This window comes from Microtus oregoni, unplaced genomic scaffold (genome assembly GCF_018167655.1).
Source record: "Microtus oregoni isolate MIOR12 unplaced genomic scaffold, Mior012 000008F_ref0000371, whole genome shotgun sequence".
Lineage (NCBI taxonomy): Eukaryota > Metazoa > Chordata > Mammalia > Rodentia > Cricetidae > Microtus > Microtus oregoni.
Window position 1 is genome coordinate 47,767,272 of NW_024543067.1, and position 22,462 is coordinate 47,789,733.

The 22,462-nt window shown below is 42.7% G+C and overlaps 1 protein-coding gene across 5 annotated transcripts in view; it reads left to right on the forward strand.

Moving 5' to 3' along the window:
* Nucleotides 1-344: 344 nt before the first annotated feature.
* The window catches only part of Nfrkb (nuclear factor related to kappaB binding protein), a 35,314-nt gene continuing 13,196 nt past the window's right edge, over nt 345-22,462 (forward strand). The window contains exons 1-17 of one of the 5 annotated variants that reach the window (XM_041656894.1): nt 345-414; nt 2,961-3,134; nt 6,080-6,281; nt 8,446-8,573; nt 9,874-10,048; nt 10,552-10,689; nt 11,277-11,350; nt 12,090-12,174; nt 12,828-13,002; nt 13,369-13,474; nt 14,057-14,183; nt 14,443-14,508; nt 17,382-17,461; nt 17,560-17,606; nt 18,475-18,535; nt 19,054-19,228; nt 21,198-21,304. In XM_041656894.1, coding sequence (XP_041512828.1) covers nt 3,000-3,134; nt 6,080-6,281; nt 8,446-8,573; nt 9,874-10,048; nt 10,552-10,689; nt 11,277-11,350; nt 12,090-12,174; nt 12,828-13,002; nt 13,369-13,474; nt 14,057-14,183; nt 14,443-14,508; nt 17,382-17,461; nt 17,560-17,606; nt 18,475-18,535; nt 19,054-19,228; nt 21,198-21,304 — 1,881 coding nt within the window. In that variant the 5' untranslated portion in view covers nt 345-414; nt 2,961-2,999. The other 4 variants (XM_041656896.1, XM_041656897.1, XM_041656895.1 and 1 more) reach the window with 4 other exon arrangements.

Here is a 22,462-nt window from a genome sequence, read left to right on the forward strand (position 1 = left end):
CCCTAATAACACTCATTGGTTCGTCAAGTTGGACTGTGGTGGCATGGAATCCCTGTGGTGAGCAGACGTGCGTTGCGTCTCCTAGGACAAATTCTGTCACACAACAAGTGGTTAGCACGGCTCCTGATCATGCTGTGCTCTGCTTTAGCAGCCCGTGAAAGGGTGGAAAGGATGAAAGACGTGGAAGGGACGTACGGGACACCGGAGCTGTTCAGACTCAGTCACAGAGATCCACCCCAGCCCGCCCCGCTCACTACGCCCCGCCCCGCCGTTTAGGTTACGCCCCACAGGTCCCGCCCCTTCCGCTGCCGGAGCCCTGAGCGTGCGCGCACGCAGACGCCTTTGCGGGAGCGAGCGCGTCCCGGAGCCCGCGGCCGGACGAGCCAGCGGGGGAGACCCGCGGACCCGACTGAGGTGAGGGCGAGCCCTGGCGTCGGGAGTCGGACGGTGCCGGGTGAAGGGAAGAAGCGGAGCGGAGGGAAGAAGGGGGACTTCGAGATCCCCGTCCCCGTAGGCACGCGGCGAGCCCCACGCGTGGGCCTGCGGCAGCCGGGTGGGCGAGGGTTAGGGTGAGGACGGGTGGGGGAAGGGCGGGGCCGCGGCGCGCTGCGCGCAGGTGGGGCTGGTAACCGGGGACTCCGGCCCGAGCGAGCGAGATCGCCTGGCCTGCCGGCGCCTCGCGAGGGTCTGGAGGGTAGGCTAGCCCAGGTGCAGGGAGGAGGCCTTCCTGATGAGCGAGGAAGTCCCGGACACCCCAAGACTTAAAAGTCCACGGCTTCCGGGGTTCCAGCTCGCAGGTAGCCGCCTGCGTTTCTGATTTTGAGTTCTTGTGCGGAATAAGTGACAAGGCTGAAGTTGTCACTAGGTCCTACGTTTAGCGTAACCAACCGTCGGCACTGGAAGAAGCTTATGAGTGAGTTGTGTAAACTGTGCACCTGTCAGATGGGGTACTGACTTTGTAGGTTGGTCTATGCCACTTGTGTTAAGCGGATTTAGTTCCAAGCATCAGGTTGCTTCTACTTTTTCCTCCCCCTATCTTGTTCCTTTCTCAGTTATTTAGCCGCCACATGCATTCAGGATGCCCTTCATCTCGTAGCGTGCTGAAGATGTTGGGATCACACAGTTGCCCGGGGACCACACAGCTGCGTCCTTGTAACACTGTATCCTTCCGTCTGAAATGTTGTCAGAACTTGAAATCATTTCGCGGAAAAGTACTTCCATTCTAGGTCGATCACAGGCCTGCACGTTATCGTTTGAGAACTTGGGAAGTGGGAAGGATTTTCAAAGTTATGTAAATTCATTTAGCGGCCGATTCTTCACTGTAAGATCCCAAGAGTGGAAATAATGGTAGGGAGGCCCCCAGTTCAACTCCCATCTACCTATAGGAAAGGAGCCTGACACCCGGCGAGGTAAGATGCCCCAGATTAATGACAGCACAAGGGTAGAAATCTGGTGTTTTGATTAAATACAGTTCATCTTTCCATTTTTGTATGCTTTTTGGTCTTTTTGTTGGTAGTAGCGGGTAAGAGAATGGATCCAATCCCTATAGGGTGCGTTTACTGTGGGTTGGCCCTTTGTGAGCTGTGGCCTCGGTTTCACACCTGATTCTAGCTTTGGGAAGATGCTCTCTAAACATGTTCTTTCTTGTATTTAGTTTTCTAAAAAGGGTAGCCAGCCCTGTTGAGTTAGTGCAGGAAAGAGGAGAATTGCATTAATTTACATGGATCTGAAGATTAGATTGACCACTGACAGCTAGTTGTAACGGTCTGGTGATTGGTGCCGCGGGAATTTATGTGGGCAAATGAAATCATGTCAAGCAGTTTTTATAATTTAATTGAGAGTATATGCTAGAGGTATAGTGGGTATTGTGTGTGATGTTCCCATCTGTAGGCAGGTCCATTTGGAGTTGGGCAAATTATTTCCATATGTTGAGCCTCAGTATCTGTAAGAAAGGTATAATAAGCACAGTTGTAAAAATTATGTGAGATCTGGCACCTTATCCTCGAGAAATAGCTTATATAAGTTAGCATCTGAGCTTTACTAATGTTTGTGGAATTTATGACTTTTTAAAAATAATCTTACACTAAAAATATTGTCATTGGTTGGGTGCATTGGTGGTGCATGCCTTTAATCCCAGCAGTTGGGAGACAGAGGTAGACAGACCTCTTTGAGTTTGAGGCCAGTATGGTCTACAGAGCTAGCTCCAGGATGGCTAAGACTGAGAAACCCTGTCTCGAAAAATAAAAAAAAAAAGTAGATATGTAAGTGTGCAGATATGTCACAGCATTCCTGTGAAGGTCAGAGGACAGCTTTCAGGAGTTACCTCCTTTGTGGTGGCACCTAGGGATCACACCCAGGACATCAATTTGTGTGGCACACACTTTTACCTTCTGGGGTATCCTGCCAGTTACTAAAGACATTATGTTCTAATAGATTATTGACCTTGGAACTTGTAGTTATGGACCACGATCTGTCATTTATTTATTGCTTTTTGGTACGGCCTCATGTCATACCCCAGGCTGGCCTGAACTTGTGATTCTCCTGCCTCAGCCTCCCAAATGCTGGGATTATGCTCTTGATTCACCGTGTCTGGTTTATCACTCAATTCCTGAGTCTTTTTCTTCTAAAAAATGAAAATGTAAGAAACTTAAGAATTTAGGAACTGTTAAAAAAGCATTTTGAAAAGTCTTACTGGGTAAGGCTTGAACATTGTTGGAAAGGGGCTATTGAAAGGGAGGGAGGAGAGCAGCATGGCTCGAGGAGAGGATGGGGTGTAAGAGAGTTGATTACTCACTCTGTCATACTTAGTGCTGGCACAGGAGGGTTGGTGCATGTTGAGGCCAGCCGGCTACATAGTGATTTCCAGGCCATTTTGGGATGCAGAATGAGACCCTTCCCCTGCCTTAGAGATTTGAGATTGAATATTTACCTCAACCAGATCTCTGCTTTTCTGTCTCAAGGTGTATACTTTTGTGTAGAATACCTGGGGAGAAGAAACAATGGATTCTTTGGATCACATGCTGACAGATCCCCTGGAACTGGGTCCCTGTGGAGATGGCCATGGTACACGGATCATGGAAGACTGCCTTTTGGGTGGTACCAGGGTTAGTCTGCCTGAAGACCTTCTGGAGGATGTGAGTGATAACATTTTTGTAGTCATTTCCCTCCACCTCTTCTGAATCCTTTTCCTCTGTACCTCACCTTTCTTGCTCCCTTTTGTTTACTTCATTTCAGTAAGGGTTCCCTTATTACCTTTAAAAGTATAGTGTAGTTTGTATTCTGATTAAGGAAGACAGTATAAACTGTAGTTACATGTTTGATCAACAAGTCAAAATAATAGCATGATATAAATCAACACTATTATAACAGATAATTTTCACCAATAAGAAAAAAAGGTTAAATACTTTAAGAGCAGAATTATGTTTCTCTAAAAATGGATTTCCTGTTGTGAATCGTTAACAAACACAGGTTTCTCTATGTCCATAAGGTAGGTAACCTGGTCAGGAGTAATATGTGGCTTGGGATAGAACATCAGCATGCCTTGACTTTCACAGGTCAGATGTATAGTCATCATTGGTAAGGAGGCTACCAACTATTAAGAGAGTGCTTTCTTATGCTCTCTCTTTCTCCCTCGCTCCCTTTCTCATAGGGTCTCATAGCCCAGGTTAGGTTAGGTTTGACTTTACCAAGTAACTGATGATGGCCTTGAACTTGGGACCCTTTATTTCACAAGCACTGGGATTATAGATGGTACCACCATGTTTGGGTTATGTGGTACTAGAGATAGAACCCATGGCTTTGTGCTTGGTAAACAATCATTCTGCCAACTAAGCTATATCCCCAGCCCAGAAACAAGCATTCTGCCAAACGAACTTCATCTCCAACCATTATTTGTAATTTCTTTGTGTACTCTTTCAAGGACATTTCTTTATGACATCCATTCTATCATCAGATGCTTACTTTATTTCATGCCAGACATGGTTAGATGCTAAAACTAAAATTGAGTGCAAAATGAGTTTTGAGGGAAAGATATTAGATAGTGAGTCTAAGGTGATATGGATACATTCATGAAAGGGTGTTTGGTGGTTGAATTATCCTGTAGCTTCTTGCTTAAATTTCCATGTTTTAGGTTAAAGTCACAAATACTTAGCAGGCTTATGTGCCCTTCTGTCTGCTGTCACACCTTTCTTCTCCTTGGTTCAGCCAAACATGGTCTGAAGTTGTTAATTAAAAAATAAAAAAAATTACAGATAAGTGTATATAAACAAATACCTGTGTTTAGGCACATTTATATATTATGTATATATTTAAAGTAGTGATAAGACATGCATGTCTGTAGGTGTAAGTAAATTCATTCACTGGTATTTTTACATATTTAGGGGCTGAAGCTGAAAGATCACCTGAGCTCACTAGGTCAGGACCATCTTAAAATGAAACCATCAAAAAACAATAGGTTCCACCTCCCCCAAAACTATGTAGCTCAACTATGTAGATCCCATCTAGGGTGGTACAGAATTAATGCCATTGAAGCCCTATGTATTTTTCTCTGTTTTACCTTTATTACCTTTCAATTTCCCTCAATTGATAATTACTCTTTGCTGTTAATTCTTTTGCTTCTATGGCATTGTTCTAACTCTGTTTTTTTGTTTGTTCGCTTGTTTTGTTTTTCAAGACAGGGTCTCTCTCTGTGTAACAGGCCTAGCTGTTCTGGAACTAGCTCTGTAGACGAGGCTGACCTCCAACTCACAGAGATCCACCTGCCCCTGCCTCCTGAGTACTGGGATTAAAGGTGTGCACCACTACCACCCACCTGGCTTGTTCTTTTTCCAGCGTATTTTTCCTCTTTCCTATCCCTTTAACTATCTTAACATTATCTCAGGTAGACTTTCTTGAACTGTGTACTTCTGTATACTTTAACTGTTCTTGAATTACTTTGTACCTGTGTGTTATGCTTATTATTTGATACATATATATCCAATATATATTGAGTGAATTAAAAGTGAAAACTGGGGCCTGGAGAGATGGCTCAGCGGTTAAGAGCACTGACTGTTCTTCCAGAGGACCTGGGTTCAATTCCCAGCATCCACATGGCAGCTAACAACTGTCTGTAACTCCACGATCTCACACCCTCATACATACATGCAGACAAAACACAAATGCAAATAAAAAGAAAAAAAAAAGTGAAACCCATGCTGGAGTTGGTGCCTGCTTATAATCTCAGCCATTGGGAGGCAGAGTCAATGTATCCCTTTGAGTTCAAAGCCAGTTTGATCTATATAGCAAGTTCCAGTCAGCCAAGTAAAATAAAATATATATTAATTAAAAAATTGAAGTCAATTCTGTTTTCTGTTTTTTCTTAGTTTTTTTAGTCACTTCTTAGACATCCCCCTCCTAATTTTTTCTTGCAGCTTAGTTTAAGTTGAATTCACATGGCTGCCATCATACTCTAGTTGGCAGAGATAGCTTCCAAATGGGCTTCTCTTGAATATAATTTTCCTCTGGAGTATACTGCTGTATTGTGGTTTGTGTGCTCTTTTTAATAAACTCTTATTTTGTTTTGAGATTCAGTCTTGCCATGCAGCCCAGACTGTACTTAAACTCATAGTCCTCCTGCCTCAGCCTCCCAGGTGCTAGTATTACAGGTATGTGTTGCCATAACCAGTTAATCTCTGATTTTTAGAATTGAGTCAAGATCATTAGAATTTTAGTCTGTTTAACAAAACTTGAGGATAGCCGGGTGGTGGTGGCATACACCTTTAATCCCAGCACTTGGGAGGCAGAGGCAAGTGGATCCTCTGTGAGTTCGAGGTCAGCCAGGTCTAAAAGATCTAGTTCCAGGACAGGCTCCAAAGCTACAGAGGAACCCTGTCTTGTAAAACTGAAAAACAAACAAAAACAAAAAAACACTGAAGATCATAATGATGGCTACATAAGAAATGTGAATATACCTAAAACTCCTGAACTGTGTACCTAATAGTGATAAAATGGTAAGTTTTATGCTCTATGTATTTGGCTGCGCAGACACAAAACATCAGATGCCTATTTATCTGTTGCTTACTTTTTCTCCAAATTCTCCTAGCCTGAGATATTCTTTGATGTCGTCAGCCTCTCTACATGGCAGGAAGTCCTAAGTGATTCTCAGCGTGAACATCTCCAGCAGTTTCTGCCTCAGTTTTCCACAGACAATGTGGAGCAGCAGAATGAGCTCATCCTTGCCCTGTTCAGTGGGGAGAACTTCCGCTTTGGAAACCCTCTTCATATTGCCCAGAAGCTTTTCCGAGGTCTGTAGCTCAGTGTTTTGTTTTTGTTAGAGTTGAGTACACATTCACTTAGGCACATATATCTTTCATTTTTATCTTGATTTTCCTATACTAATGTGACCTCTGAGGAGAGTGGTTTTGTGTATTTGTTTGCTCCCCACGCTATTTTTAAAAAATATGATTGTATTGATTTATGATAGGAAATACATAATAGAACTTAACTATGTAACCATCATAAGAAATAAAATATTGCAAGCCGGGCGGTGGTGGCGCACGCCTTTAATCCCAGCACTCGGGAGGCAGAGGCAGGCGGATCTCTGTGAGTTCGAGACCAGCCTGGTCTACAAGAGCTAGTTCCAGGACAGGCTCCAAAACCACAGAGAAACCCTGTCTCGAAAAACCAAAAAAAAAAAAAAAAAAAAAAAAAAAAAAAAAAAAAAAAAAAAAGAAATAAAATATTGCCAGGCAGTGGTGGTGCACGCCTGTAATCCCAGCAGTCAGGAGGCAGAGGTAGGTGAATCTGAGTTCGAAGTCAGCCTGGTCTACAAGAGCTAGTTCCAAGAGAGCTAGAAAAGAAACAAAATATTGTCAGCATCCCAAAGATCTTTATGACTGATTTTTAAAATCTGGGGGAAAAAAAAAAGAAACCAGCTTACTGTTTCCTTTTTTTTTCCCTTTTCCCTACAGAAAAACATGACATCTCACCACCGTGTACACCTTCTCTTTTAAAAATGGGGTTTTGCTGTGTAGCCTGGGCTGACCTTGTGTTTAGGACAGTACTTTTGCTTTAGTCTCCCTGGAATTTCACACACAGCCACCACCACTCTTAGCATGTGTATCTTTTCACAGAGGACATCTCCCACATAATCATAGTCCTGTTAGCTGACTGTAAGAAAATTTGCACTGAATGAATAACATAGATATTCCTTGCATTTTTTCTTTATTTTTTTAAAATTTTTTAATTTTAATTTTTATTTTGGGCAAGGTCTCTCTTACTATGTAGTCCTGGCTGGCCAGGAACTATTGTGGTGATCTTTGCCTGAATTGGCTATTACCTCAAGTATTCCAAGACAATTTGAAGTCACTCTTAGATTCACAGTTTGCTCTCTGACCTATGGAGAAAAGCTGAAGCCTCTTCCTTGTTTCTCAATTGACTTCGTTTTGGCAGACTTGCCAGAAAGGGCAGTGGTATTTCCTTTACTTATGTTAAACTGAAATACTTGATATTCGCTAAAGGCTAGAGTAAACAGACCTATCATTTCAAATCTCTTGTTTTCTTGTGGATATTAAGTTTGTATTTTTTTTTTTTTAATGAATGGTTTTGGAGATTGAATTCTGACATGCACACGCGAGGCAAATGGTTTACCCTTGAGCTGCAGCCCAAGTCTCCTTTATTTTTGTGGGTTTTTGTTTGGTTTGGTTTGGTTTTTCGAGACAGGGTTTCTCTGTAGTGTTGGAGCCTGTTCTGGCTCTTGCTTTGTAGACCAGACTGGCCTTGAACTCACAGAGATCCACCCATCTCTGTGTTGGAATTAAAAGCACACACCACCACTGCCTGGACCAAAGCCTCCTTTATTTTTGTAAGAGATAGTCCTCACTTTGTTGTCCAGAGTAGCCCTGGTTTATAATCCTCTTACCTGGCCTTCCAAATGGCTAGGGTGATAGGCATACCACTATACACAGCTGTTTTCTTCTTTGATGGTTATTAATTTAAAGACAATTTTCCCTTTGGTTGGTAACAGTCTGTTTTACTATGGCTCAGATCTCTGGTGGGAGGGAACTCTCTTCCCTCATGCAAAACAAAGTAGGGTCCCTGGCAGGATTTAGAGGGCTATATAAGGGCTCTTTTGTAAGTGGGCAGTGCTGCTGTGCATCCCCCACACAGTATGATTGTGTACACACAAGTGATGGAGGAAGAGACAGATTTCTGTGTATCTCTCTGACTAGAGACTATGTATTTCTAGTTTTAATGAAGATAATTGTGTTACTGTAGTTGCTATGGTTTCCAGCTTTAATGGAGCTATTATTGTTTTTCACCATTCATTTATTTTTGGGTCTCTCTCTTGATTCTCTTAGTCTATTTATTTATTTTTTATTTTTTTTTTTGGTGCCACAACCACATCTCTTGTATACTCATTACATATGTATGGATTGATGCATTTATAGTTGTACCTGTGTTTTTAAGATGGACACTTTAACCCTGAAGTGGTCAAGTATCGTCAGCTCTGCTTCAAGTCACAGTACAAGCGGTATCTCAACTCCCAACAGCAGTATTTCCATCGGCTGCTGAAACAGATTCTTGCTTCCAGAAGTGTAAGTAATGCTCAGAACTAGGTTTTCAGCATGGGCAGTGACCTGGCAAGCATAGCTTTAAGTAGTGGTTATGATGTAAAAACCAAGAGAACCATTAACAGAAGTTGGGCTTTCTCTTATCCTCTTATGAGCAGTTGTTTAGATTTCAGAGATGCTGAAACATGAAAAACAAAGTTCTTCCTAGAATTAGCAAAGGGACTCAGACTCATTGGCTATTGAGGCTGTCTAGGATGCTTTTGGAATTGATGTACAAATACATGCTGGCTTTGACTCTGTCACATAAATGTAGAACAGAATTTCATGGCCTCATGATCCCTTCTAGTTTGATAATTCTCTGAGGCAGAGTTATTAGGAGTTCTTAACTTGATTACATTTTTATTTACTTAAATTGTGTGCAAGTGTGTCCTTATTTGTGTGGGTGTGCATGTGCCACAGAGCATGTGTGGTGCTTAGAGGGCAACTTACGCGAGTCTGTTTTCTTCTGTCATGTACTTAGGTCCCAGTGAACAAACTTGTCAGGCTCGGTGGCAAGTGTCTTTACTTACTGTAACCTATTACAATTTGAATTGTTCTTTGAGATTTAGTATAGAAATACCTGGATGTTTAATATAAGTATTAATTCTGAGTGGAACAGGTCAACACTAAAATTGGTTATTTTTGTCATGTAATTCAGGTTGAGTGTGTCTTTTTTTCCTTTAACAAAATTGTTTTTTTTGGGGGGTGGGGTGGGGAGCAGGGTGTTTTTGTGGCCCTGGCTGTTCTGGAACTAGCTCTGCAGATTATGCTAGCCTAGAACTCACAGAGATCTGCCTGCCTCTGCCTCCGGAGTGCTCGGATTAAAGACGTGTGTCACCACTGCCTGGTAAGTGTTTCTTACTTGAAGTGCTTACAACCAGGAGTGTTTTGAATTTAAGATTTTTTTCAGAGGTCTGGAATACTTGTATATATTTTTTGGGCTAAGACATAGTTGTAAATAAAATTAGATTTGACACAAAGCTCATATATATAGACTGAAGGTGATTTTTGCAAAGTATTTGCAGCATATTTCTTGAGCTTCAGTCTGCTTGTGGCATTGTATTGGTACTCAGGAAATTTCAGATTTGTTTTTTATATCATGGATGATCAAACAAAGAAATTTAGGTACATTTTATTTATACATAATCATATCATTTATTTCTTTGTTTGGAGGAGTGAGAATTAGGCTCTTTTTTTTTAACATTAAAGAAAATAAAACACGAACTTGGAGACTGTCCAGAGGGCAAGATTTGCTGATGACCTGGCCTCTCTGGACTCTTGATAGGATCTATTGGAGATGGCTCGTAGGAGTGGCCCTGCTCTTCCCTTTCGCCACAAGCACCATTCACCATCCCGAAGCCCTGAAGAGCGTGAGTGGCGGACCCAGCAGCGTTACTTGAAGGTCTTGCGGGAAGTGAAGGAGGAATGTGGTGACACTGCCCTGTCCTCTGATGAAGAGGGTGAGTGTCTTTGGGTACTTCTGGGATTCTAGGGTACTGGAGCCAGTGGTAGCCATGTATTTTCAATAAAGGAGCCCTCTGAGTTATCATTTGGGGGTGGAGAGTGGGACTCATCAGCTCTTGGTGGTTGAGTTGCGGAGACATTGTGATAAGAGTGACTACTTACTCTTTACTCTTGTGCTCATGTGGCACTTAGGTTAGATGAGAACATCTTGGACAGATCCCTGCAGGACAGGGCCTTTCCTCTGGTCCCATTGTGCCACTTGAGAGAACTGCTTTTCCCCTTACAGGAGAGTAGTAGTGACTGTTGGCCTGCTGCAATGCGACCCCATCACTCTGTTGAAGTCTCTCTCCTGGAAGAGCCGTTTAAATGACCTAAGTGTGCTCCAGCTCATCTGGGGAAGGGTCAGAAAGGAATGTGGAACCCTGGCCTCCATGTTGTTGGCTTAGTCCTGTTGAACCCAAATGGCCACTTACCCAATCTCCCCTATTGGAGTCCACAGCCACGTTGGATTTACAAGAAAAATTTTCTTTTGAAGATCTCAGCTCATGGCTTCCAAGCTCTCCAGCACGTTCTCCTAGTCCTGCGGTGCCCCTGAGGGTGGTGCCCACGCTTTCCACTACGGATATGAAAACTGCAGGTGAGAACTGAGCTGATGCTACTGCAGTTTCAAGACATCATGGTACAGAAAAGTGAGAGCCCCTTAGGGAGGTAGGGACTAGATTCTTGCCTGTCAGGAAATAGCAGTGCTACTTAGAAGTGGGAGATTTGGAGAAGTGTGGTGCCATGCTGTACTGTTACCTTCCAGAGGTGGGCTTCCTTGTTTTCCTTTATTTTGAAATTGTCCACAGGAGCTGATCAGTTGCTATTTTGGGCTAAAAAAAAAAATAGTCTTGCTTGAACTAGCAGTAGAATGTAGAACCAGACCCATAGCAACTCTCTAGGCTGTAAAGACAAAGAAGAACTTGAATTTGAAATAGGAAGTAGGAGAATGCCAAGCCTCCTGAGTGTGTGTATGGGTCTGCTACCTAATTGAAGTCACTTATTGGGCAACGTGTAGAGAAATGATGGAATGCTGATCCTGGAACTGTGAAGACCTCTCTGCTTATAGTACCCAGAATCAGAAGTAGCTTCCTTTTGAATGTCTTGAGTGACTAGGCAGATTTAAGTTAGAGCATCATCGTAGTGAATGATCTGGTCCATGTGGTTTGGTTCATTTACTTTCAGATAAAATAGAGCTGGGGGACAGTGACCTGAAGATAATGTTAAAGAAGCACCATGAGAAGCGGAAACATCAACCAGTAAGATTGTGGTGGGAGTGGCCGTTTGTAATGTTCAGTCTGATGCTTTAGGCTGTCCTGAGACAGTGGCAGTCAGAGACAGGAGCAGCAAGAGAGGCTACTTAGCATCAGAGGTATGAGAGGCCAGTCAAGTGCTTTGGCTTTGTAAGGCATGGTTGACAGTGTGAGCTTCATTTAGTCTTTGTGGTTACACTGGTGTGTGAATGAATCATGATCTCCTCTCCCATTCCCAGAGGCTGAGTTTATCCTTGGTCCTGCAGAGCCAGTAAATGGCAGTGCCAAGAGTCAAACTTTGTGCTCTTCTGTTTTGTGTTGCCTCCATTGTCATTTCACTGAAGACACAAAACGGTGGAGAAATGGCAGTGGAGGAGACAGCCATCTGAGGCAGAGGGGTGAAGTAGGAAGATTAACACTTAACACAGATGTCAAGCAGACCTCTTGAGTCTTCAGAATCTTATTTTCAGACTTGTAATCTATAATAGTATTTAAACCATTTTATGAGCATGGGAAAGAATGCAGAAGGGCTTTATGGACTGCAGCTGCCCTACAGCAGAAAAGGGGCCAGGTTTTTCTGTGCACCACTGTGAAGACCAGTAGTTGGTGTTTCTATATATTTTAATTCAGCACGATTCCCTCAGGTGTCCCTGAAACACTATCCATTGGGTAAACTGGCACAGTCACCATCAGTTTGGGGTTCTGTTTTGGATCTCTATAACCAGATCTCTGATGTTGTATCTAGGATCACCCAGACCTTTTGACAGGGGACCTGACCCTCAGTGACATCATGACTCGAGTAAATGCTGGCAGGAAGGGCTCTCTAGCAGGTAAAGGACTATGGGTCCCCTCTTAGATTCCTTATGATGTTATTGTATGACATACTGTCTGTATGTGACAAAAATAAGTGGAACCATAGCTTTCTTTATGCTGACCTCCTTTGTTTTGTAATTGCCCTCTGAATGTAAAATTAGCACAGCAGGGTGTGGGGAGAGGGCTCAGTGGATACAGTACTTGGCTGTGCAAGTGTGAGGACCTGAGTTTGTATCCTAGCACCCATGTAAAAGCTGGCTAAGTATCACAGCCTGCTGTGACTCCAGTACTCTGGAGGCCAAGAGGGGATCTCCTGGGCAAGTCAACTAGGTAGGCTAGAAAGACCCTGTTTCTGTAATCAAAGTGGAGAGTGATTGAAGAAGATGTTCCATGTCAACTTCTAGCCTTCATGTGCACATACATATGCCATTGCACATGAACATGCATATACGTGCACATGTACCATGCACATGAATACTCGAATAAAATGAAATCAGACCAAATCAGCACAGCATATCATTAGGTGTTAAAATTAAAAGTCATATTGGTTTTCAAAAAAATCTAATTGTCTTATTATTGAGTCTTTGACAGTCTTTGAGAAAGCAAATGCAGATAAAGACTTCTCACCATAATGCAGTTTTATGAGTTGTGTTTTTTTTCCCCTTCCTAGCCTTATATGATTTGGCTGTTCTTAAAAAAAAGGTGAAGGAAAAAGAAAAGAAGAAGAAAATAAAATTGATTAAATCCGAGGCAGAAGATCTGGCTGAGCCTCTAAGCAATACTGAAGGGGTCCCAGCTCTCTCACAGGCCCCTTCTCCACTGGCAATATCGTCTATCAAGGAAGAGTGAGTGGGCCACAGAGATAACTGGCTGTGCTGGGCAGGAGGGAGTTAAGTATAGACTGCGTCCAGGCTTGGGACTTGTGTGAGCTGACTGTGTGTGCTGAGCCCCAGGATCTTGCTGGGAAAATGTAACATGTTTTCTTTTCTTATAAGGAGGCTCAGAGGACCTGAACCAATCTGGCATGTATTCTTGGTCATTTTGATTTCTCCTACATTGGAGAAGAAAAAAAAACACTTTGTAACAGTGTGTGTGTGCACGCATGCCTATGTTGTGTATGTGGAAGTCAGAGGACAGATTGGAATAGTTGGTGCACCCTTGCGTGTGGGGCTCAGACATCAAACACTTACATTTTCTTCCCTTCTTGTTAGGCCCCTGGAAGACATCAAGCCTTGCCTCGGGATCAATGAGCTATTTTCCAGTTTTTTCTCTCTTCTGTTAGAAATCTTGCTGGAGGGTCAAGCTAGCCTTCCTGTGGTAAGAGTTTCAGAGGTGTTCAAGTTTTGCAATTGCTACGCTCTTGTGTGGGTCTCTAGTTTCTGCTTCTCCTTACTTTCTGTGGCTGTGGTAAAGATCACGGACCAAGCAACTCAAAGAGAAAGGGCTTTATTTCAGCATACAGTCCAGTCCATCAGTAAGGGAAGTCAAGGTAGTTACAAGGAGGAATGCTACTTACTGGCTTGCTTCCCGTGGCTTGCTTCCCGTGGCTTACTTCCCCTGTATTACCTACGACCACCTGCTCAGGTGTGGTGCTGTCCATAATGGGCTGGGACCTCCCATATCAGTTAATCAAGAGAATGCCTCACAGACTTGCCCACTGAAGTCAGATGGAGGCTGTCCCTCAAGGAAGGTGCTTTCCCCAGAGGACTGGCGTGTGTCACCTTGACAAACTGACGTGCACTGTTGGGAAGAGGAGCTCAGCTGGACTCCTCCTACATCGTTTCAGTTAACGTACATTGGAAATTTGGCAAACGATATACATGCCCTGCTGCTCTGACACATCCTGGGATTGTTGGTGTAAAGAGAAACCCAAAGGTTCCTTCTTTTCCTCTCCCTCAGCTGGAGGATCGGGTTTTGGACTGGCAGTCTTCTCCAGCCAGCTCCCTCAACAGCTGGTTCTCTGCTGCCCCCAACTGGGCTGAGTTGGTGTTGCCTGCTCTGCAGTATCTTGCCGGAGAAAGCCGAGGTGAGGTCTTTTCTGTGGGGGTTCATCATCTCTTTTGTCTAGAGAATTAATTCTTGCAGTGAACTGTAGCTGCTCATTTGTACAATAGTACATTTGCATCAGACACACCCTTTCTCTCCTTTCTTGACACTCCAGAATAAAAAACAAAAACTCAGAAGCTCTCCAAGAGCTCAGGGTGAAGGCCACTCTGAGGCTAACACTGTCTTACTTGTATACTTACCTTGATGTATGTCTTGTTCATGTGCTCCATTTCTTGCAGCGGTTCCTTCTAGTTTCTCTCCATTTGTTGAATTCAAAGAGAAAACCCAGCAGTGGAAATTGCTTGGTAAGTATTATAAGCCCCTAAGAGGCTTTTTTCCCCTCCCTCCCTCCCTCCCTCCCTCCCTCCCTCCCTCCCTCCCTCCGTCCCTCCCTTCTTTCTTTTTTCTTTTTTTTTTCTTTTTTAAATGAGAGCAGTCAGTGATGGGAAGAATATCAGAAAGGAGGGGTTTGGAAATTCAAGAGAGAAGGGGAAATGTGTCATGGTATTTCTGAGGAGGTGCCACATTTCTTGTAGTGGTAGAAGGAAAGGGGATAGCGGCTCCACAACAGTGAGCTCATGTCTGTTGTAAGTCAAAAGGAAGGAGAGTTTGGAGATGGGGTGTGTGAAACTGACCAGTGAGAGCTGTGATGCCCGTGGCAGTTTTTATTTCCTACTACTGTGGCATCCTCTGTCCTCTCTTCACTTGTTTCTCTGGCTGTCATCAGGGACCTCACTAGAAGAGTGGAGATTGGATAGTTGATGATTGATTATGATAGTTGGGCATGATGCAAAGCTCAGAGTGCAGATCACTGAGATCTTTTTCTTTTTAAGGGCAGGACCATCTATATCAGACTAACCTTTTAACTTAACTACGTAGCTAAGATGGCCTTGAACTGATCCTCCTGCCTCTGGCTCCCAAGTGCTGGAATTGCAAGGGTGAATAGACTTTGTGAGACCTTGATTTCAGTTTTCTTTTGGTAAGAAGTGAGATTGCTGGACCATAGGGCATTTTTCTAAATTTTTTAGGGGCCGTCATACTGTTGCATGATGGCTATACCTGTTCACACTCTCACTAGCTGTGCACAAGGGTTCTCTTCACATCTCTGCCAGCACTTTTTTCTTTTTGGACACAGGCTCTTTCTGTATAGTTCTAAGTGGCCTTGGAACTCCCCTTGCAGACCAACCTGCTTTAAACTGACAGAAGTCTGCCTCCTGCTTGGAGTTTAGGTCTGCCACCATACTGGTCTCACTAATACTTTTTGATTTTTTGGCTTTTTAAATAGTAGCTAGCTACTGTTAGTGATTTTGATTTTCTCTGTGGTTAAAGATACTGAGTCCCTTTCCTGTACCTTCTTTTGGGCTGTTGTGAACTGTCATTTGGCAAGATATCTAGATCTTGATCTATTTTTGCAATCAGTTTGTAGAAGTTCTTTATAAATTTTGATTAACTTTTTTTTTTTTTTTGGTTTTAATTTTTCAAGGCAGGGTTTCTCTGTGTAGTTCTGGCTGTCCTGGAACTTACTTGGTTAACCAGGCTGGTCTCAACTTGGAGGAGCTTGGCCTCTGGCTCCGCCTTCCAGATATTGGCATTAAAGACATGTTATACCACTGCCTGGCAAACTACTTTTTTATTGTTTTACGTGTGGGTGTTTTGCTTGCACTGTCTATGCACTGTAAATATGCTTGGTGCCCAAGAGTGTCAGAAGAAGCATTGAATCTCTTGGAACTGGAGCTACAGACAGTTGTGAGCTGTTGGTGTAGCTAGGTGCTGAGGCTGGAACCCTGGGTCTTCTGGGAGAGCAGCAAGTGCTTTTAACTACTAAGCCATCCCCTTGTTTTTTTTTCTTTGTTTGTTTGTTTATTTATTTTGAGGCAAATTTCTCTGTGTTACCCTGACTGTCCTTGAACTGGTTCTGCCTCCCAGGTGCTAGGATTAAGGGTGTGCACCATCACACCCAGCTCGGTTAACGTCTTAGTTCGTAGGTAGATTATAAATATTTTCTCCCATTCTATAGGTTGCCTTTTTCCTTCTGGTGTTTTCTCTACTGTACACAGTTTTTGAGTTGATGCAATCTCACTTGTGTTTTTCATCATTGTTGCCTTTGCTTTTTATGTCATATAAAGAATCTCACCAAGATCAAGGCTGTGGGGCCTTTCCAAATGTTTTCTTATAGCTGAAGCCTTGCAATCAAATCTTTTTTTTCTTTTTTTTTCCGTTTATTTATTTATTAAAGATTTCTGTGTCTTCCCTGCCACCGCCTCCCATTTCCCTCCCCCTCCCCCAATCAAGTTCCCCTCCCTTGTCAGCCCATAGAGCAATCAGGGTTCCCTGCCCTGTGGGAAGTCCCAGGACCACCCACCTCCATCCAGGTCTAGTAAGGTGAGCATCCAAACTGCCTAGGCTCCCACAAAGCCAGTACGTGCAGTAGGACTTACAATCAAATCTTTACTCTGTTTTGGGTTTTGCATATGCTGTGACTTAAGAATTTAAGAAGATGTCACAGAGTTCAGTCTTTCTAGGCAGTCACAGAGTTAAGCTTCTTCTTGCCTCGTCTTCTTACTGCTCTGCCAGTGTGAGAGTACATTTTTTCTCACCTACAAGAATAGGATCCTTCCCTCATGTAAATTTCTGTAGCATTCATATGACATTTACTTCTTGTAGGATTGATTTTTATATGAACTCATTACTCTGTAATGAACCTTTTTCTGTCCTGCTTGCCAGCTCCCAAATAACACATGGAGTCTTCTTATTAATTATGGAAGCTTGACCTATAGCTTAGACTTGTTTCTAACTGCTCTTTTAACTTAAATCAACCCATTTATATTAATCTATGTTCACACCCTTCACTGGCCCCACCACAGACTCAAAACCATGCATGCGACCTTATGAGGTTGGCTATACCTGTAGCGCTCCTACCAAGAAAAAAATCTCAACTTCATCCAGGTGCCTGGTGCACAGTGACTACTCTGTAAATACTTATTGAAAAGATCTGAACAAGTGACATCCTGGTCTAGAAGTCCAGGCCCTGAGGGTAGTGGCATGAACATGTGGGAAGGACCAGTGATGAATTCTGACATGTTCTCTTTCTGGCATGGATAGAGCTGGTGAAGAGAAGGCAGGATTCTGAATAAAACTCTAAATTTCTTACTTTTTGTGTGTACCCCCACCCGTGCAGTTCAGTCTCAAGATAATGAAAAGGAATTAGCTGCTCTCTTCCACCTGTGGTTAGAAACCAAAGACCAGATCTTCTGTAAGGTACATCTCTTACTTTTTCATTACTTGGGTTTTTAGAGCCCTTAAGTTAGTAAAAATTGTCTAGTTCATTTACCTGGTAATGTTTTCCCTTTCTTCAGCAGGAGAATGAAGACAGCTCAGACGCCATGACACCTGTCCCTCGAGTGTGAGTATATTCTCATGGTGGGTGGTTTCCCATGAAGCCACGACTTTTAACATTATCGCTGTGGGTCTGCTGGCTGCTTTAGTGTGTTTGAGTTGTAGTGGACTGGAAGACGCTAGAAGTCCATGGACTAATATGCCTCAACATACTGGAGGAGGACATATATGCTTAGTAAGAATGGTTCCTGACCACGGTAGTCTAAGATGATCTGCCTTGTAGTTGGGCAGTGTCCTGTATAACCTTCCTGGTTTCCACTTCAGAATGATTAATCTGTTCAAGTTCCTCATTTTACTTGTAAAAAGAAATCCATGAAGTTGAGTGACTTGCTAAAGGTGGTGTCTGGACCCTGACTAGAGTTCAGATCCTTTGCCTTCTAGTAGTGCTCTTCATGCTTAGTCATCTCACGTTCCTGATTCCTGCCTGTTCAAACTGGAGTTCAGAGGCCCATCCTTACTGTAACCATTACATGCACACATGCATACTTACGTACATACATATATATATATATATATGCGTTCACATAGGGGGGGTTAAGAACTCAACTTCTTTGGAAGGCAGAAATAGCATTCTTGTCATCAAATATACTTGAAGTGCTTTGTTCTACCAAGAATGACATTTTGTCATTTAGCTCACTTTTTAGCCATGCTGAAAACAGTAGGTAAAGATGCCGTTCTCTTTCTGTTTATTCCAAACACTTGAGGATCCCAAGAATGGGGTAGCATGGGAAATATCAACAAGACTTGTATGGTAATAACTGGAGAGTAGACTGAGTAGGACGAGCACTTTTGAAGGGACATTTTCCCATGTAGCTAAGGGAATGGTTCATGACCCTCTTGCTCTCAGAGATGACATAGAATTCTTTATGTTCCAGAAGAACTGACTATGTGGTGCGGCCTAGCACAGGAGAAGAGAAACGGGTGTTTCAAGAGCAGGTAAGCTCTCTTCAGAAGCACTGAGCCCGAGTTTTCCTTGATATCAGCTCCTTGGATGTTCACGTCCTTTAGCTTAGATGGTTGAGTTTACTTGTTGGGGTAGAACTGATTTGGTAAACGGGAAAGAAATTTTATTATTATTATTATTATTTTGTTTTTTGAGACAGGTTTCTCTGTAGCTTTGAGCCTGTCCTAGAATTAGTTCTTATAGAACAGGTTGGCCAGCCTCTGCCTCCCAAGAGTTGGGATTAAAGGTGTGCACCACCACTACCTGGCGGGAAAGAAACTTTTTTTTCCCGACTGTCTTTTCTTCCAGGTAGCAGAATGCATTTTACTTCCTTGCCATTTCCTAGGTGACCAGTTGTGAGGATTGTCCTTTTTCCACTGTGGTTGGGTCATAGTTCTTTGCTTGTTTCCTCCTTATTGTAACATCTCATTTGATCCATTTATTTTAAGGGAGTGCTAGAAAGAACCCCACTAATTGTGACATGGTAATTTTCTGACTTTTTTCTTGGTAGGAGCGTTACAGGTATAGCCAACCTCATAAGGCATTTACCTTTCGCATGCATGGCTTTGAGTCTGTGGTGGGGCCAGTGAAGGGTGTGTTTGACAAGGAGACCTCCCTCAACAAGGCTCGTGAACATTCCCTGCTGCGTTCTGACCGACCTGCCTATGTCACCATTCTGTCTCTTGGTATGTGGCATGCATGCCTTAATTACTAGGAATTTCTTATTTTTACCCCAGAACTTTCCTCAGAATTTTCCTATACCAAACCTTAACCCCTCGCACACTCCAACCATTGAGGATCAGTCTCATAAGTTTTCTAATCTAAGAGGTGGCAGCATAGATTTTGTGCTGGGAGATGGATGCCAGGAACTAGTTCTTCTTTTTGAAGCCGTGTTCATCTTGATGAACTCTGCTTACAAGCTGGTAGATACTTTAGGTATCGCACTCTGCCTCGTTAAAGAGGTTTTTGTTTTTGTTTGTTTGTTTTTTTCCTGAGAGAGGTCACATGCCTGTAACCCCAGTACTTAGGATGCTGAGATTAGAGGACTATTGTGAATTTAAAGGCTGCCTATGCTACATAGTGAGTTTGAAGCCGACTTAGTGATATTGTCTCAAAAAATAAGAGGGCCTGTAGAGTAGAGTTGGCAGTCTGTTAAGAGAACAGACTGCTCTTCCAGAGGTCCTGAGTTCAATTCCCAGCAACCACATGGTAGGTCCCAACTGTCTGTAATTCCAGCTCTAGAGGATCTGGCATCTTCATACAGACATACATGCAAGTAAAATACCAGTGCACATAAAAATAAATAAATCTTTAAAAAAAAATAAGAGAAGAATTCTTTGTGTTATGAGTCCTGTTGGTAGTCTAGTGAGACCTCTGAACTCCTTCCCAGAGTTAGAATTATGCATTTAAACCTCCCCCCCTTTTTGATACAGGATTTTTCTATGTAGTCTTAGCTGTCCCAGAACTTTGTAGATGAGGTTGGCTTCAAACTCAGAGATCTCTCTGCCTCTGCCTCTCCTGGGATTAAAGGCATGTGCCTCCCCAACCCAGCTGCATTTAAATTCTTGAAATACTTAGATTTGCAGAAGAAGCCAGTCATGTTTTAGTAACTATTAAGACGTTAAAACAAATTTAAATGCAAAACAGTTTTTGTTATTATATTGAATGATAGTACCCAGTAGCGGATGCTTCAAATTTTCTAACTTCCAATGGGGGTGAATGTAAGTGATTTGAATTGTTGTCTTCAATACCTGTAGCATAAAAAGTATTTGATTTCTATTGTAATAATACAATAATATCAATATGTGATTTATAATGTTAGTTGATAATTGAAGGAAGTGTTAAATTACTTTTTTACAATCAAGTTTATAGAACTACTTTTCTTTTATCCTATATATACATGAATTCATTTTATTTTGCTCTAACCCACCCCATACTCCCTCCTTCAACACCTTTCTAGTCCCTTACCTCAGATGCCCTCCCAACTTTATGTTTTCACTAAAAATGTATATTATATATGTGTGTATGTATCCTACTGATGAGTTCATTTAGTGTCATCTGCATGTGTGTGTGGTGTGGGTGTAGGCCTTCACTGTAGCAGGGGTAACCTATCCCTCCTTCAAAGAAAACTGACTTATCTCCACTGGCTGCCCTGACTGCCTGCAGCTTTGCAACCAGAAGTGGAACCTTTTGAACCCCTCTGTCCATGCTGGAATAGTGACTAGGTAGATCTTGTGCGGGTCTTGTGTAGTGACCACAGCTTTTGAGAGGTCATGAGTATAACTCCCTCCTTGTCCAAAAAATGCTGTTTCCTGCAACCCTCCCTAACCTCTGTCTCTTAAAATCTTTCTGCCCACTCTTTCATGACCTCCCTGAGCCTTGGTAAGGGGTCGGTGTGATGTCCTATTTGGGGATGAGAACCACTTCACTCAGTTCTAAGGTATCCATGGGCCTGATTTTGCCCCATAGGGTATGTTAAAAGTGTATTAAGTTCATGCAGTGTTTATAGCCACTAGAGGGCAGTGTGTCTTCGCCTGGCAGATGAGGCTCAGAGACCTCATTCTAGGGAGCTCAGTCCCACCAGAGCAGGTCAGGAGATGTCATATTCACTGGAAGCTTTGCTTGACTCCTGGATTTTGCGTTTTCTGATACCAGTTCGGGATGCTGCAGCGCGGCTGCCTAATGGAGAAGGCACTCGGGCAGAGATCTGCGAACTGCTCAAGGACTCTCAGTTTCTTGCTCCAGATGTCACCAGCACTCAGGTAAGTTAGTGAAATAGCTTTTTTTTGGCTTCATTTCAGAATGTATTTGAGAAAAACTATTAGGAAATGTAAGTTACACTTTTTTTCCCCCAGAGTCTTATACCCATTAGGAGCTGTATGTGCTTCCTCTACCATAAAATCTTTTAATAAAATGAATGAGTAAGTCATCTAATCCCACACCTGGGAAGCAGAGACAGGTGGATCTCTTGAGTTTGAAGCCAGACTGGTTTACAGAATGGGTTCTAGGACAGCTAGAACTGCACAGAGAAACTTGTATCAAAAACAAACAAAAAATCAGAACAAAACAAAAAATCAAATCAAATGAATAAAAGCTATCTAGGCATGATGACATGTACCTATAATAAATACCAGCTACCTTGGGAGGCTGAAGCAGGACGATTTTGAATTTGAAGCCTAGATAACATAGTAAGATTCCTGCCTCAAAAATCAATGGGCCAGGGAGATTTTTCAGTGGGTAAAGACACTTGCTGTGCAAGCCTGATGACCTAACTTCACTGGAGTCTGTATATGAAGCTGGATGAGGTGACAGATCTTTAATCCCAGCATCTCTAAAGTAAGGGTGGAGTCAGGCAAGGGAGACTCACCTTTTCTCTGGACTAGCTAGCCTGGAAAACACAGTGTGTTAGAAACAGCAAGAGATTGTGTCTCAACAAGGTAGATGGTGAGCAACAGCCCTGAAAGTTGTCTTCTGACTGCCACACACGTACTATGGCAAATGTTTGACTATATTCATATCATACATATAGTAAGAACACTAAAATAATCCAATAAAAATACTATGGCCAAGTGGGTAGAGAAATGACTTAATGGTTAAGAACAGTGTTCTTCCAGAAGACCCAGGTTTAATTCCCAGTAATTCACAACTGTATTTTTTTAAAAGATATATTTTAAAACATTTTATTTCTGTGTATGTGTGTCTATATTAACACATGCCATGTGAGTGTAGGTGACCATGAAGGCCAGCAGAGGGCATTGGATCCCTTGGAGCTGGAGTTATCATTGTTTGAGCCACCTGATATGAGTGCTGGGAACAAGACCAGCAGTGCTCTTAACTGCTGAGCAATCTCTCCAGCCTTCTTGTAATAAAGGAAAGGTTTCTACAGTTAATTAGTTCACAGGATGCATTACAGTGAAGAC